Source organism: Phyllostomus discolor, chromosome 6 (genome assembly GCF_004126475.2).
Source record: "Phyllostomus discolor isolate MPI-MPIP mPhyDis1 chromosome 6, mPhyDis1.pri.v3, whole genome shotgun sequence".
NCBI lineage: Eukaryota > Metazoa > Chordata > Mammalia > Chiroptera > Phyllostomidae > Phyllostomus > Phyllostomus discolor.
The window spans coordinates 13,371,340-13,387,208 of NC_040908.2; the positions used below are offsets into that span (position 1 = coordinate 13,371,340).

The 15,869-nt window shown below is 43.5% G+C and overlaps 1 protein-coding gene across 6 annotated transcripts in view; it reads right to left on the reverse strand.

Annotated features, from left to right (window-relative positions):
* The window catches only part of DTNB (dystrobrevin beta), a 172,816-nt gene that overhangs the window by 112,764 nt on the left and 44,183 nt on the right, over positions 1-15,869 (reverse strand). For all 6 annotated transcript variants that reach the window (XM_028516745.2, XM_028516744.2, XM_028516741.2 and 3 more), the window contains one exon: positions 8,504-8,589. In XM_028516745.2, the coding sequence (XP_028372546.2) occupies positions 8,504-8,589 (86 nt within the window). The remainder of the gene's footprint in view (positions 1-8,503; positions 8,590-15,869) is intronic.

The following is a 15,869-nucleotide window of genomic DNA, read 5'->3' on the forward strand; positions in this document are numbered from 1 at the left end:
TCTCTCTGAAATAAATAAATAAAACCTTTTTTAAAAATAGAAAAAAATTACAGAGAAGAAAACTAGTTTAGAAAGACTAACTTGTCTAAGGTCAAAAAGTTAGTAAGTGGCTAAATCAAGATGTAAACCCACACTTACCTGACTCTAAAGAAATTCCACTGCACCACACCTCTTCCAACTCTAGTGCAGAATAGCTACAAAAGCACACAGGCAGGAAGTGTCAAGGAGGGAATTCAGAAGCCGGGCCTTGAAAGATACGATTTGTCATGAGAAGGTCAAAACAGCCTGGGGGGGAGGGTTTGGGGACACAACTAGGGAAGAGAAGAGTAAAAGTCTCTATGACAGGAACTTATAGTGTATTGATTAATGATGATAAGCAAGAAACAGTGCATTGAAGAGAACATTCTATGAAAGACTATTTACATTGAGAAATAAACGTAAATAAAGATTAAATGAGTATGCTATGAATGAAAACTTTGAAAGAGGAAAGCAACTTGCACTCGGTTTAAAAACTCTTAAGTAGGGCAGACACATTTATAGAGCGAGGTTTCAAGAAAATGAGACTCACTGACGGGTGGGAGGAATGAAAAAGGAGGGATCGGGGCCACAGGGGGGACCGTTTGGGGGAGGGGGTCAACTCCAATGCACTTGAGCGCAGCGAACTGCAGTGGACGGCAAGCTGGATCAGAGGATACAGGAATCTGAGAAGTTAGGGGTCTTCTAGGTTTGCAGCTTGGGAAAAGGCCGACAACCCGGAGTGAAACAAACAAGCAGAAGATCAAGATACCGAGCTTCGAACATGACCGTAATCAGCAAACTTCCCAGCGGAGCGGCCCTGCAGGCAGTGAGAGAGCGAGCACTGGGCCGCAGTTCCAGACCACAGACCCAGAGATTTGAAGATGTTACCAATGACGTGAGGAATGGAAGTCCTCTGAAGGAAGGAGAAGCAGAGCAACAGGATTTTTAAACAGCTGGCTCCTATTCTTACAGCGAGGACAACTGCCTACTACATGGGGACAGAAACCAAGGGTCAGTAAAGGGTGTGGCTCGGGCCCCGCCTTCCGGTGCTGCCCACTGGCCGCACCCTGACGGCGCTCAGAAGGACAGGATGCTGTGCTTAAAAAATGACTTTCCAGCCTCTTCTGCATGACTTCCCAGCCTCTTCTGGACATCGTACCTCTGGAGTAGGTTTCTGAGGAAAGCTTTTGCTTTCCTGAAAAAGGCCTCTCTTTCTTCTTTCTACTTGGAGTGAGGACATGAGGCCTGGCACAGAGCAATCCCTCACGAACCTCGGGAGGCAACCCACGTGACAGAGCAGGGAGACAGGACCCCCAGTGTCTGGTGATATCCCCACGTCATGGTGCTAACTCTGGACTTACCACCCTACGGACTTAGTCCCCATGTGAAAAATAAATCCCAGTGGTTTTAAGCCACTGTTAGTTGAATTTCTGTTGCCACTCAACACATTCCAAACTGATACACTGGCAAGTTATTAACCTGTAGCCACTAATGGTAGAAATATTTAAGACCAGACACTCTGGCTACCAATTCTATAAATACACATAGTGTAATTTCACAATAAAAAAAAACATAAAACGTGTGTGTATACCCTCACCAACAAATCAGAGCCTAACTCATTCAGAGCAATAAAAGGGAGTGATTAGATAGTGAAATGACTAACTACCCCCTCAGGAAAGTATTATTTTCAGTTACACATGTATCAGATAGATTCAAAGTAGTAAAAAAATTTTGATTCAAGAAAAAAACATTATAACTTAACAGGCCCAGATTACAACAGCAAGAGAACAAGCAGAAACACATTTGTTAGTTGGTTTGTTTTCATAAGAGAAATACTCCAGCACCTCGAAATTGAAGGTATAGTTAAGTAATTGCTTGGAAGTCATTACTTCTTGAATTACTGGTTTAAAAAGTATTTTTAGATTAGTTTTTCCATAAGAAAAATGACTGCTAACTTTTTACACCTTAAATGAAGTACAACAATGAATCTAAGTCCGTGTGATTCACTATGTACAGATGAAAAGAACTTACTAAAGAAGAGACAATCACATTTAATAAAAATATCCAAAAAGTTAAACTTGATCTCTAATTAAAGTCATAAAACCTTCTGGCATTAGGGACTAAATTACTTCCCAGATCACTGGTTCATTGTGCCAGTAATTCTCTTCTGTTGATACACCTCTGAAAAAAGGTATGCTGATTCCCCATTAGTTGTTCCAGATAAACATATAGGCTTTCTCCCTTATGGAAAACCCACAATCAAGCCCTTAAATGCACAGGTGCACACAATTTAAAAACATTCTGTCCTCTGTGTAATGGCAAAATAATGCTACTCGTCATTCTACCGGTATCGTGTATGCTTCCTTTTTGCCCTGATGATAATGACCCTGGTTTTACTCGCGTCTGTCCACCTGTCCACTCCTGTCACCCCACACGGCCAAGCACACACACAGACACTTCTGCAAGATGACAGGGCTGTTTCCAATAAAGACCCATATCTATACATGGAAAGCATTTTCTTTTATATATTAGTTTTCCTTGGCGAAATGACTTTCATCTCCTGTCACCCTTCTACCATATAAGCACGTACACACACCTGCATGTTTATAAGTGCCTGGATGTGACTAGGCCCAAGTGCATACGTCGCTCCCAAACTCACGAGCACCCTGACACCATTCATCAGGCCAGAGCGAGGCCAGCGCAGGGGAGTCGGCGGGCTGGGGCTTCCGGTGCTGGCCCCGCCAGAACTCCCTCCGACAAGTCTCCAGGCCTCCCTTGGTGTGTGCTGGCTTTTCTTTCCCTTATGCACAAAATGCAGACTCAGGACTTAACACTTCTATGCTTCCAGCTCCAAAACATTTTGGTTATATGAGAAATGTCAACGTGGCCATCGTTCACATTACAGTCACTTCTGTCGGATCAAGAAAAGGACCGGCCAACAGAAAGCAGCCAGGGGAAATACGCAGTGACAGGTGGTCAAAAGACCAGAGCAGGGAGGGATACATTTTGAACAGGTAAAACTATGTACTTATAACTTCAAAGGCTGGCCTCCCATAGTCTGTTAATGAAACACCCAGGAGGCAAACAATTAAAATGACACAGCTGCCAGTTCTGGGTAAAAACAGAAAGAACCTCAAGTCACCGTATCTCTGGCTCCTCAAAGTGCCGTCCATCAAAAATATGTGAAAACATAAGTACAATCATACAAACTATTATTATAAAACCATGTTTATGCTACAACCCAGATAAGATACCTGTTATCATTTTAGTATATTTCATACTTTTTCTATGTGCATCATAAATTTTTGTTTAAAACAGCTCTGCCTGGTGTGGCTCAGTGGACTGAGCACTGGCCTGCGAACCAAGGGGTCGTCGGTTCGATTCCCGGTCAGGGCACATGCCTGGTTTGCGGGCCAGGTCCCCTGTAGGGGGCACGTGATAGGCAACCACACACTAGTGTTTCTATCCCTCTCCTTCTCCCTTCCCCTCTGTCTAAAAATAAATAAAGAAAATATTTTTTAAAAAACTGTATTGCATTTATGCATTTGACCTGACACATAGCTGAAAGGCATTGCACGTGGGTATCCCAAAACTTAACTGAGCTCTCACTGTTGGACACTACAGCCCTTTCAAGTTTTCGTACGTTATAAAATGCCTTGCAACAGATACACACTAAACTTGAGGTACACTTCTCATGAACTCCTCGGGATAAACTGAAGTAGTAGACTGCATCAGCGGGTATAAATATTCTTACCATCTTCCCGATGCTCACGGTGGGACTGGCCCTTCAAAATGTAGCACCAGTTTTTTAAAAGATTTAAAAATAAATTTCATGAGTTCATCTGCTCCTACTTTTTGGTGTACAACAGATGGGGCGTGAATAAGGGTAGATTTAGTTTCTTAGAAAACAAACAGCAGAAAGTAAATAAATCACGTACTGAGACTGACAATGAAGTACAATGTAATAAATAATGGGCTTTCTAGTCCGTAAATGTTATTGTCCTCTGAGCTATTTTGGGGATTTCTGACATTGCTGAGTTTTGATCATGCTTATAATTAAAGTCTACATTCTCATGATAAATCTTCGGTACTGTGTTGAGAACCCTAAACAGAGTTACCTTGAATCTAGGATATAGTCCTTAACGGCCACAACAGTGAGCCGTTTCTGTAAATAAATGATACCTGGGACAGAACCTCTCTTGTAAGAGATTTGAAAACTCTAATGAAGAAAAGTTTCAGACTAAAAGCACAAATATTGGTTAAGTCATTTCAAAGGCTATCTTGACACTAAAAGCAATATATATATATATATATATATATATATATATCTCAAATTTAAAAAGGGAGGGGACAATTACAGGAAAAAAATAGAAAGATCAAAATGAGAGTAAGAAAAGTAGAAACACTAAGGCATACTCCATAAATGAGAAAACCTAGTGTAAAAGGAACATTAACAGAGGCGCTAGCAGAGAGCACTGTCAGTCTGAGAAGGCAGAGAAACTAAGAACAACAAAGACAGTGGAGTAAGCAGGGAGAAGAAAGTGAATAAATGGTCAAATACTGTTTGATCTTGCAGTGCAGTCTTCTATATCCCCTTTGTCTACACTATTAACTGCAGCTACTCCAACTGAGCAGGACACAGCTGAGAACCAGGAAACCAGGGGGAAAGGATCCTCCCGACAGGCAGAACTGCCAACCAGGCCACAGAAGCTCAAGGGCTTCTCCCGTGACCTCTGAGTAATCCCGACCTCCTTACCCGAAACAGAATACTAAGAAGTTTGGTTGTGTTTCCTCTGTCAAGCAGTGTATCAGGAGTAAATCAGAAGCACAGAGAGATCTGCAGAGACCGGTACCCTGATAAACCATCACGCCCTCCAGGGATAACGGGCACACACACACCATCTCCATCGCTACCGACAACCACAGCGACAAACACTCAAGAACTGCAGCAGCACCACGGTCTGCAAGCATGAGGCGGGACAACCCACCCAGCGCCTCACTAGGAGCCCCACATGCATCAGAGAATGACATCCCCAAGAGACGGAAACGCATTTAAGTTATGATCAGTGAGCTCTGTTTAATGAGAGGGACAGACCACATTCAAAGTGATTTCTGCCCTGGATGCTTAAAATTAAAAAGGGGGAAACAGGCTTCAGTATCTGACTGTTTTGCTTATTTTAAACACCTCATTCTCAAGCTATTTATGGTACAATAAAAACAATAAAATAGTGACAGATGGTAAAGCAGCTACGACTTTGAGCATGAAGACGACAATGAAGCCACATTTGAAATCTATCTGAATGATACAAACACTGTCATGAGCGGCTCAGAGTGGCATGTAACTCACCGACCCATACGCAGTGTGCAATGCCTGGCATTCTGAGCACACCCGACATGTCCCGTGTGCCTGGGCGTGCGTGCTTTCACGCCACTCGAATGCTGGTCATTTGTGTGCCTCCAAGAAGTTCAGAAGCCACATCCATAAAAAAAAACAGAACTGCTGTCACTCGGATCCCTTCCACGTCTCACATGGTACTGAAATTTGTGCCTTCTCACTCACAGTTACAACAGGCACGTGCAGTAATTTAAGGGCTCCGTTGACGATTTATACTTGGCAAAATCTTAGCACTCACTATGTGCCAGGGATCCGCTCTATGTAGATGTAGCAGATTCAGTCATCACAGAAACTTAACAATTCCAGAGCCATCTAAAATGTGCATTTACATAATCAATTTTTTTTCATTTTCAACCAGTTTATTTGGTACTAATTAAAATGGCAATGTATATATATTTTAACCATTTTTTAAATTTTTATTTTTTCAATTACATTTGGCATTCAATATTATTCTATGTTAGTTTTGGGTGTACTGTATAGTGGTTAGAAATTTTTATAATTTACAAAGTGACCCCCCCACATGTCTAGTACCCACCCGGCACATATATTCATATTACAATGTAACTGACTACAACAATACTCCCTACCGGGGTGTCCGACCTTTCAGCATCTTGGGCCACACGGGAAGAAGAGTTGCCTTGGGCCACACATTAAATGCATAAACGCTAACATCAAATACACAAACACTAACAAAAACTGAGGAGCAAAAGAAAGGTTTCAAGTAAATTTACGATTTTTGTGTTGGTCCACGTTCATAGCCATCCTGGGCCACATGTTGGACACCCCCACCTGTCCTTTCCATCCCTATGACTACTTTGTAACTACCAACTGTACTTCCTCCTCCCTTCACCTTTGCACCCTGACCCTGAAACCCTGACCCTGGAACACATGTCACTGTACGCTGTCATATATTCTTTTATTCTTTTCTTTTTTAAAGATTTTATTTATTTTTAGACAGAGGGGAAGGGAGGGAGAAAGAGAGGGAGAGAAACATCAGCATGTGGTTGCTTCTCATATGCGCCCCCTACTGGGGACCTGGCCCACAACCCAGGCCTGTGCCCTGACTGGGAATTGAACCAGCAACCCTTTGGTTTGCAGGCTGGCACTCAATCCACTGAGCCACACCCAGCCAGAGCTAATTCTTTATCTGGTATCATCATCATTAAATAACAGAATCTCTACTTTCTTTTTCTTTCTGTTTGAATGAAATTAAGTTGCATCTATATCATATTGTTTTCCCCAGAAAAAACATGTTAGAATTAAAATATGAAGAAATTTCAGCCCAAAAGAGTCATATTACCATGTGAAAAAAAAACAGAAGAACATTTAAATAAAACTATAATTTTCATTACCAAAAATTAGTTAGGCATTGCAGCTGATTCTGAAATGGAGGCAAACCGGATGACAGTTTGACCAAATGCGTTATCTAAGATCTCGCTTTAGAACACTGAAATCCGTATCTAGTGAGCCATCTAGCTTTCCAGCTTTTGATGTCATGGTAACATGTAAGAAAGAGCAGATGCCATTTTTTTAAAGAAGAATTCAAAGTCTCTCTCTCTCTCCCTCTCCCTCTCTCTCTCTCTCACACACAGCACACACACACACACACACACACACACAGAAATAAAAAAAGAAAAGAAAAACAAAAACAAAAACAAAAAGCACAGCCCTGGCCGGGTGGCTCAGTTGACTGGAGGCCGTTTTGTACACCAAAGTGCTGCAGGTCTGACTCCCAGTCAGGACGCAAACCTAGGTTGCAGGTTCGATCCCTGGTCAGGGTGCAGACAGGAGGCAACAGATCAATGTTTCTCTCTCTCTTTCTTTCCGTCTCTCCCTTTCCCCACCCACCCTCCCTAAAATCAATGAACACGTCCCCGGGTGAGGGTTAAGACAGAAGACGAAAGAAAAGAAAAGCACAGAAGACAAATGCACCTGCAAAGTAATCTTGCCCAAAAGCCCGTACTTGAATTTGATCAAGACTCCATATCTTTCAATTAAAACAAAACGTGTAGGGCACAGAGGAACATCACGGGACCCGATCGTCAAAATCCAGTCTATGAGAAATGCCACAGGGCAGACGACCTGGTCTCTTCCACAAACCAGCTCACAGGGCGTCTCCGCACTTCACTGAGACCCAGGCTTCGGTCCCACCTCCCGAGCCCTGCCAGCGCCCCGCTCTGCGGGTGCCTGTGGCACAGCTCCCCGCTTCCTGCACGGGACCAGCCCAGGGGACATGGCTACGCAGCCAGGTGCGGGGCTCAGAAGCCTGGCAGCCAGAGTGGAAATCCCCACTTCGCCCCTCAGTTGGCTCGTCTATAAAATGGGCAAAATACCACCAGCTGCTCAAAGAAATTTTAAGAATTCAGTGAGAAAATACGTGTCAAGCACCTAGCACAATGCTTGGCATATCTTAGGCAGTGAGTAACTATCTAAAGAGTGAATAAACAAAAATCAAAGCAAAAATATTAAATAATTGTGAATTTCACCTCCTCTGCTTTCATCTAACCACCTCTTTATAGTATCTAATCAACAATAAAGTGCCAAAGTGGCCAACAGTAAGAAAAAAACTTGGAAAGGTAACTGGAAAAACACGCTGTCCATTTCTAGATAACCAAGCGTGACTCCACAGCGCACGATAAGAGCTCAGTCGCAGCAGACGCCGCCTGAGGACGAAGGGAGGCGCCAAGAAAAGGCTGACCTTGACGAAACCTGGTCAAAGCAATCAGATTTACTTTCTAACAAAATCATCGAACATAACAGAACAATTGCGTGAACACAATTTTCAATAATATGAAAACCAGTTTAAAAATAATTTTTTGAATGTCCACATTACTGCTCTGAAGCTCTTCCATTTTCTTGCTTTAAACATAAAGCTTTACAATAGAAACACCAAACAAACAAATTCAACCAACTTTCCCATCTCAACAGTAGGTGGCATAACTCGCAGGCTCTGAGTCAGGTGAGCGATGTGGTGGTAAACACAAACGTTTAATACAGCATCATCCAAAATTCTGAAAACATTCACTTTTAAAACTGCTTAAAAGTCCCAATTTGAAAATAAAAATTTTCAAATGATATGAAAATACTTACATCGCAATTTGTCCAGCATTTTCCCACCACACATGGTTGCTAACATAGCTTTAACTGAGAATACCGTCATCTTGCCTCGGCCCTCGCTGCAAGAGAAATTATATTACAAATAGTTGCCATCTGGAGCCACAAAAGCAATCAAATGTTCATTAAACAGCGAGCAACCAGTGAACTGATCCCTACCCTTTTCTGCCACATTACCTTGGATTTTTAGAAACCTCGGATTATTGCGCTTTTGTAGAATTAAGGCTTCATCTATGCTAGGTGAGTAGTGCTAAAACTACCTGGAACCCAAATTATTTGGAAACTGGTTTTATAAACATTCTGCAAAGCAATTTCTACTGGCTGTGTGGGCAGAGGCCTACACAGAAGTAAATTCCTTACCCATGTAGCCCATTACATCCACAGCTGCAGTGCTTTTAAGTATTCAAAACTGTGGCATCACTTGCTTTGAATACTAATTCAGAAATGTGTCCTTCCATCAACATATTATAACAATCATTTATTGTTACGTACTCAACCAACAGGGTGCACGTTGCTACAGAGATTTTACAGGACACTCATCTTTGTTTTTACTGTGGCAACCTCACGGTACCATGGGTTTATTCTGAGAAGCTCAGTCATACCTGTCTCAGCCCTTCCCATCCCACAGCCGTGAGAAAAGTGAAGGGGAAGGGTCAGTAGCAGTAAACCTTGTTTACGAATTGGGACGATGAGACGTGGAAGAGCATGAACGAATTACCCAAGGCCATGCTGCACCTGTGGAGCCGAGAGAAGGCCAGCCAGGCCCCTGCCTGAACAGGCTCTGCCCGCCCCCCCCAGGCAGCCACGCCCTGGGCTCATGGCAGGTGAAAGCCCCACTACTCAGTTTTCTAAGTTATCATGTGTAAGTTCACAAGGGTTTCTGTGCTAGTTTTACACAGCTTGTGCTCACAAAGTTTCCTAGTAACTCGGTAAAATACCTGTGCAATAATGAGAATGATACTGTCTTAGTTTTAATCAGCAAGTGTCGTCCTCTTTATGTTTACTGATGGCCCTATTTTACTTGCCATTTACTATATTATATCACCCTATTTGTATTTATTAAGTGTCTCCCATGTTCCCAACCTTTGTCTATAGTAAGATCATATCTGAAAAAAAGGCAAATTATCTACAAACCAGAAGGTTCTCAGTGAAAACATCGCCATGACATTGTTTTAACTATTACATCTCATTAAGTTTATTCATAAGATAAAATGGAAATCCCCACAACCAGTTAAAGTTAGGACGGGGTGTTCTAAATTCCGGATCTTTAGAAATGCAGAGTCTGTCCTCCTGTCTTATACGGGACCTGGAAATGACAAGGAACGATACTGTGTCGGATACCCACTGCATTACATGAGGCAATGTCCCATGAAGAGCATCAATTACGTCAAAACGAATGCACACCCAAAACTGACAGAGGACTTTTAACAGTGGACGCTTCCTTTCGGTCACCAACCCCCCAAATGCTGAGTCTACATTTAAGTAGACCCTCCTCACATGACTTGTCCTCTTCTCATTAACAAAATATTGAAAAGGAGAAGAACCCTCAGATACCTGCTTCCCCATCTTTCCTGAAACTCAGACATGGGCACATGACCCAAGCTCCACCAGTAAGATGCAGCTCTAGACTTCAAACAGAAAACTCATCTTTCTGGACCCCAGAGAGTCCACGGCAGAGCGTGGCAGCCGCTGGGGCGGTCACACCCGGTGTCCCGAGGCAACAGAGAGACGGTGTCCCGAGGCAACAGAGAGCCAGTGCTGGGGCGGCCCCCGCAGCCCAGCATCAGCGGTGTCCGCAGCACAAGCAGCAGCAGCAGCAGCATCCGAGCCCCGGGTGGCGGCAGAAGGGCTGTGTGAGGCCACCGCGCGGGACTCGGAGCTTCGTTCTCGGCAGCGTGATCTTCGAGCCTGCACCTCCCAACACTCTCAGCGAGTCTTTAGCAAGACCCACCCCGTTTTAATAAACCAGCCCGAGATGGTTTCTACCGCTTACCACCAAGGGCTCTGAGGCAGGCAGCTTCCGTCGTGCACCGGGGGGGGGGGGGGGGGGGGGGGGGCTGCGGAGAGCAGCAGCGGAGGACATGCCTGCCGCCCGGGGGTCAGAGCAGCCGAGCCCGAGGGTCGGCGGGGCGAGCACAGAGCAGGGCCCCCGAGCCCCGGAGCCAAGCCGCAAGTTCGAACCCCGCTAAGGGCGTTTGTTAAGGTAAGGTGCTCAAGATATTTCTCTGCAGACTCATTTCATGATGCCAGAATATCCGGGGAATTCCACGGGGGAAAGTAAAAATAAACCGTAGAAGAGATTTTCATAAACATCAGGATACTGAACCAGGGGCGGGCTGCGACACAGAAAGGAGCTTCCGGGGTGCTGGCCCCCCATTGCTCGCGACACACTTGTTTTCTATTTCTCAAAAACTGCTGTGTTAAAAAAACGAATCCTGGGAAAATGAGGGTCACCATTCCTGGACACAGACAATGGTTTTAGGGGAAAATGAAGAAGGGGAGCCCTGTCGGTTAAAAGACACTTAAGATACAGAAACTTCAATGTACAAAAATTTCCCCTAATCAAAGTTTCCATACTAAAAGTATATGAAAAAAAGAGAAAACTACCAAGGCCCAGGCCCCATCCTTGGGTGTCCGCTAATAGAAGACTGGCTATTCATGCTATCATAAAAAATTTAAAAAAAAAAGAAGAAGAAGAAAAATAGCCTTGACTGGTTATGAGCCAACTGGGGGCTCAGTTGGTTGAGTGTCATTCCACAAAGTGCAAGATCACTGGTTCAATTCCCGGCCAGGACCCATGCCTGGGTTGTGGGCCTGATCCCCATTTGGAGGCAAGAAGCAACATATCTATGATTCTCTCACACAGCAATGTTTCTCTCCCTCTCCTTCTCCCTCCACTCCCTTCTCACTGAAATAAATAAAATTTTTAAAAAGAAATGTAATATATGAAAGATAAAGAACATATCTGAGATAGTTTACTATATAGAAAAGGCAAGGCATGGAATAAAATAATTGGTAGAATGCAGTCTAGCAATTACTTTAAAAAGGAAAGAGCAGCCCTGGCTGGTGTAGCTCAGTGGATTGAGCATGGGCTGCGAACCAAAGGGTCGCAGGTTCGATTCCCAGTCAGGCACATGCCTGGGTTGCAGGCCAGGTCCCCGGTGGGGGCCATATCAGAGGCAACCACACATTGATGTTTTTCTCTCTCTCTTTCTCCCTCCCCTCCTGTCTCTAAAAATAAATGAATGAAATCTTTAAAAAAAGGAAAGAGCAAAAATAATAGTCTCATGGGCGGTCCCCAATTTATGATGATTCCACTTAGAATTTTTCGTCTTTATGATGGTGCAACAGCAATTCAGCAGAAATCATGTCAAATGTTGACTTTTCCCTGGGCTGGTAGTATGCAGCATGATATTCTCCCGTGATGCCAAACAGCGGCAGGGGGCCACAGGCTCCCAGTCAGCCACGCGACCAGGGGGCAAACGACCAGTGCTCTACTGGTGGCACTGAGTGCATTTCCAACTCAGGGCATCTTCAACGTACGGTTGGTTTACTGGGACGTAGTCCCACTGTACAGCGAAGAGCATGTGCATTTGTTTGTATGTGTTTAGCCAACTGGGAAGAGATGCTGAAAAAGCAACATTAGTTGTCTCCAGGGTGGCGAGCAGGCAGCCAAAGGAAAGCAATGAAAGAGTGATCACTTCTTACTTTACGAACATTCAACATGCTTACACTAGAAAAGAAGGTCCTGGAGTCATCCCCTAAGCTTCCAACTCAGGGCACTAGAAAAAGAAGAGCAAATTAAACCCAAAACAAGCAAAAGGGGAAAAAAATACTATGAGTAAAGGCAGGAATCAATAAAAATTGAAAACAGAAAACACAGAGAAACATGAATGAAACCAAAAGCTGGGTCTTCGGATAAACCAATAATGTTAATAAACCTCTGGCCAGACTCAGGAAAAAGGAGGAAAGACACAAATCACCAATATCGAGAATGAAAGATGAGATACACCACATGTTCTATAGACATTGAGGAAATAATAAGGAAACATCACAAAAAACTTTGTGTCCATAAGTTCCACAATCTGAACAGACTGGACAGACACAACTGCCCCCCGACGGAATGCACCACCAGAGCTCACTCAAGAAGGGACACAACCGGAGAGCCGTACCCGCTGTGCAGATGGAAGCGGCATTGTTAAGCCTTCCGAAAAATAAAGCTCCTTGTTCAGAGGGCTGTGCTGGCGAATTCTAAACAGTTGAAGAAGGAAATAGTTGCATTTCTACACTAATTCTTCCAGGAAATAAACATGGAAAAAAACAGTTCCCAATTCTTTTAAGAGGCCAGCTTTTTTTTTTAACCCAAAACACATAGCCATTATAACAAAAGAAACCAAGTTGGTCCTTCATTAACTTAGACACAAAAATCTTCAACAAAACGTGAGCAAATCAAATGTTACAATATATAAAGAGGACAAAGGGGGCTTTGTGTCAGGAATGTCAGTTAACACGGATTTGACATCTGAAAACCAATCATCATAATTCAGCATATTAACAGACTAGAAGAGAAAAACCATTTGATTGCCTGAATAGAGGCAGATGACAAAATTCAACACCCATTCCTGATAAATACTCTCGGAAAACTAGAGGGAAAAAGGAACTACCTCAATCTGATAAAGAACATCTAAAAAATAATAACAGCTAACGTCATGCTTAATAATGAAGGTGCTTTTCCCCAAAGACCGAGACCAGGTCAAAGAGGACTGCTCTCACCAACGGTCAGCATCGCACCGGGCAGCCCCGCTGGTGCGATAAAGCAAGAAGAAAGAAAAGGTATACCACATTGAAAATTAAAAAAATAAAACTATTTCTGCTCCAGACAATATGACACTTTATATAGAAAATCCCAAAGAACCTACCAAAAATATCGACAGATCCTACCAAACAAACACTATCACGGATTTTAGCAATGCTGCAGAATTCACGGTCAACGTGAACATTCAATTTTATTTCTGCAAACTAGCAAAAGATCATAGGAAATACAATGGCACTACAAATACCAAAAGCATCAATTAAAAAGTTTTTTTAACTTTTTAAAAAATGTGCTGATTCTAGAGAGCGAGAGGAAGGGAGATACAGAGAGAGCGAGACAGCGACTCGTGGCTCCACCCACCCACACATCCATTGGTTAGTTCTTGCAGGTGCCCCAATGGGGGATCAAACCCGCACACCTGGAGCACCAGGACAATGCTCCAACGTACTGAACTGCCCAGCCGGGGCAATAGAAAGTTACCAAAAAGTGTTCAAGATCAATACAATGAAAACTCCAAAATACTGATTCAAGAAATCACAGAGGACGCAAGTAGATGTGACATGTTCATGAAACTAAAGGCGATACTGTTAAACTGCCCACTCTCCCTAAGCTCATCGGGACCTGTGGTGACTCAGTGCAATCCCAACCAAATTCACCAAAGAGCACTTTTGTGGAAATCAGCAGGATGATTCTCTGTATATCCTCAGAGTTGTAAACCCTTACAAAGCTCGGTGAGGTATGAGAACATACTAACAACTCACACGTCCAAATCCCACCCTGTTCTTAGCACTGTTTAAAAGCCCTTTGTGTTATTTTATTGTGCATCCAGAGCTGAGAACTACAAACGTAAAACTTTGAATGCAATACCAAGACTTTAGCTTCTATTTTACAGGCAATGATAGATCAAAGGATGTGATCAAAGATTAAAGAGAATGAATCTGTGTTTGTTCAACTCTCTCTGGCTCCAAATCTGACATTCTGCCTTCAAAGGGCTAGTCCTCACTGAAGAGAAGAAACCAGTGTCATCAGGGCAAACAGGCAGGACAGAGTGGCAGGGCCCAGCACACGGGCGGCACAGCCGGGCCCAGCTTCCACCTCCGTTCCCGAAGAAAGACTTAACCTGCAGTACCCACCAGCACGCACCATACGACAGGTCTCAGTGGGCACTCTAACATCTTTCTTTCTAAAAACTACTGTGACAGTCAGCACTTAACACTTGTTCTTAATTTTCAAAATGTTTCAGAAACCAGTATTTACAACATTTTCCCTTCTTTATTCAAAATATTATGTAACTCAACTCTGTTGCAAATAGTAGTCCTAGATTCAGAAAGTCTTACATGCAAACACAGAGTAATAGATGAACTTCTCATTCAACCTGGACGGGCACTCAAACACCCGTATCCTTGTCCACTAGTTCGGGTCATTACTAGTCTCAGTGGCTGGTCTCGGATCAAGTATTCTGTAGATACATTAACAAAGTTATACCTTAACTCCTCAACTAATGATTATCCGTAGTAATTATCTCATCCTCTCTCATACCTACTTTCCATCCACTTTTCCTACTCACGACACAGACACAGCAACCTCCACACCTGATCTCCCTCGCAGCAACCCGGCTCTTCTCTCGGCCCAAATGCTCTCCGGGCTGCGCTGGCGTACATATGCGTACCATCACACGCTTCCCTGAGGCTGAGGGGACGTGTGTCTAAGTGACAACGTGTGACTCAACAGGATGAAGGGCCTTCGTGAGTAAGGCGGAGGGTGTTTGAAGTGTGGGCTCAGGAGAGGAATCTGAGGTCAAGGATCACAGTAAATGTTGGGGAGACAGACTGGCAGAAAGGAGAGATGTGGAAATGATGTCTAGTGAGCCCTCACGTTTAAGAACCCGTTGAAAAGTATGCAAAGTCGGCTCAGGTCTCAATTATGAACAAATCCTCCCGACCTGCAGTGCTCACCATCATTTACAACTTTAGGGTCACAGTTTCAACAATCGGAAGGTTCACTTGCCTTTCTAAAGAAAATATTAATATAAACAAATTAATAAATGGTATATTTAAAGACAGGAGTACTTACTAAAGATACTTATATAAAAATCTAAGTATAACTTAGTATAAAGAAATAATTACCCACCCTGGCTCGCGTAGCTCAGTGGATTGAGCGGGGGCTGCGAACCAGGCATCGCAGGTTCGATTCCCAGTCAGGGCACATGCCTGGGTTGCAGGCCATGACCCCCAGCAACCGCACATTGATGTTTCTCTCTCTCTCTCTCTCTCTCTCTCTCTCTGTCTCTCTCTCTCCTTCCCTTCCCTACCTAAAAATAAATAAATAAAATCTTTAAAAAAAAAGAAAGAATCATCCAAATAAAATTATTGAAGGGGTGTTCCCGCAATTCTTACTTCTTCAAATCACATTTCTTTTTACATTTTAACTCCCAGAAGAAAAACTCTGAGCTCCCTCCTTTCAGCTCCTTGCCCTCAGCATCCACGCTTTTGCTCTGCCCCTGAAGTCACTTTCCGCCTCAGTGCAGCT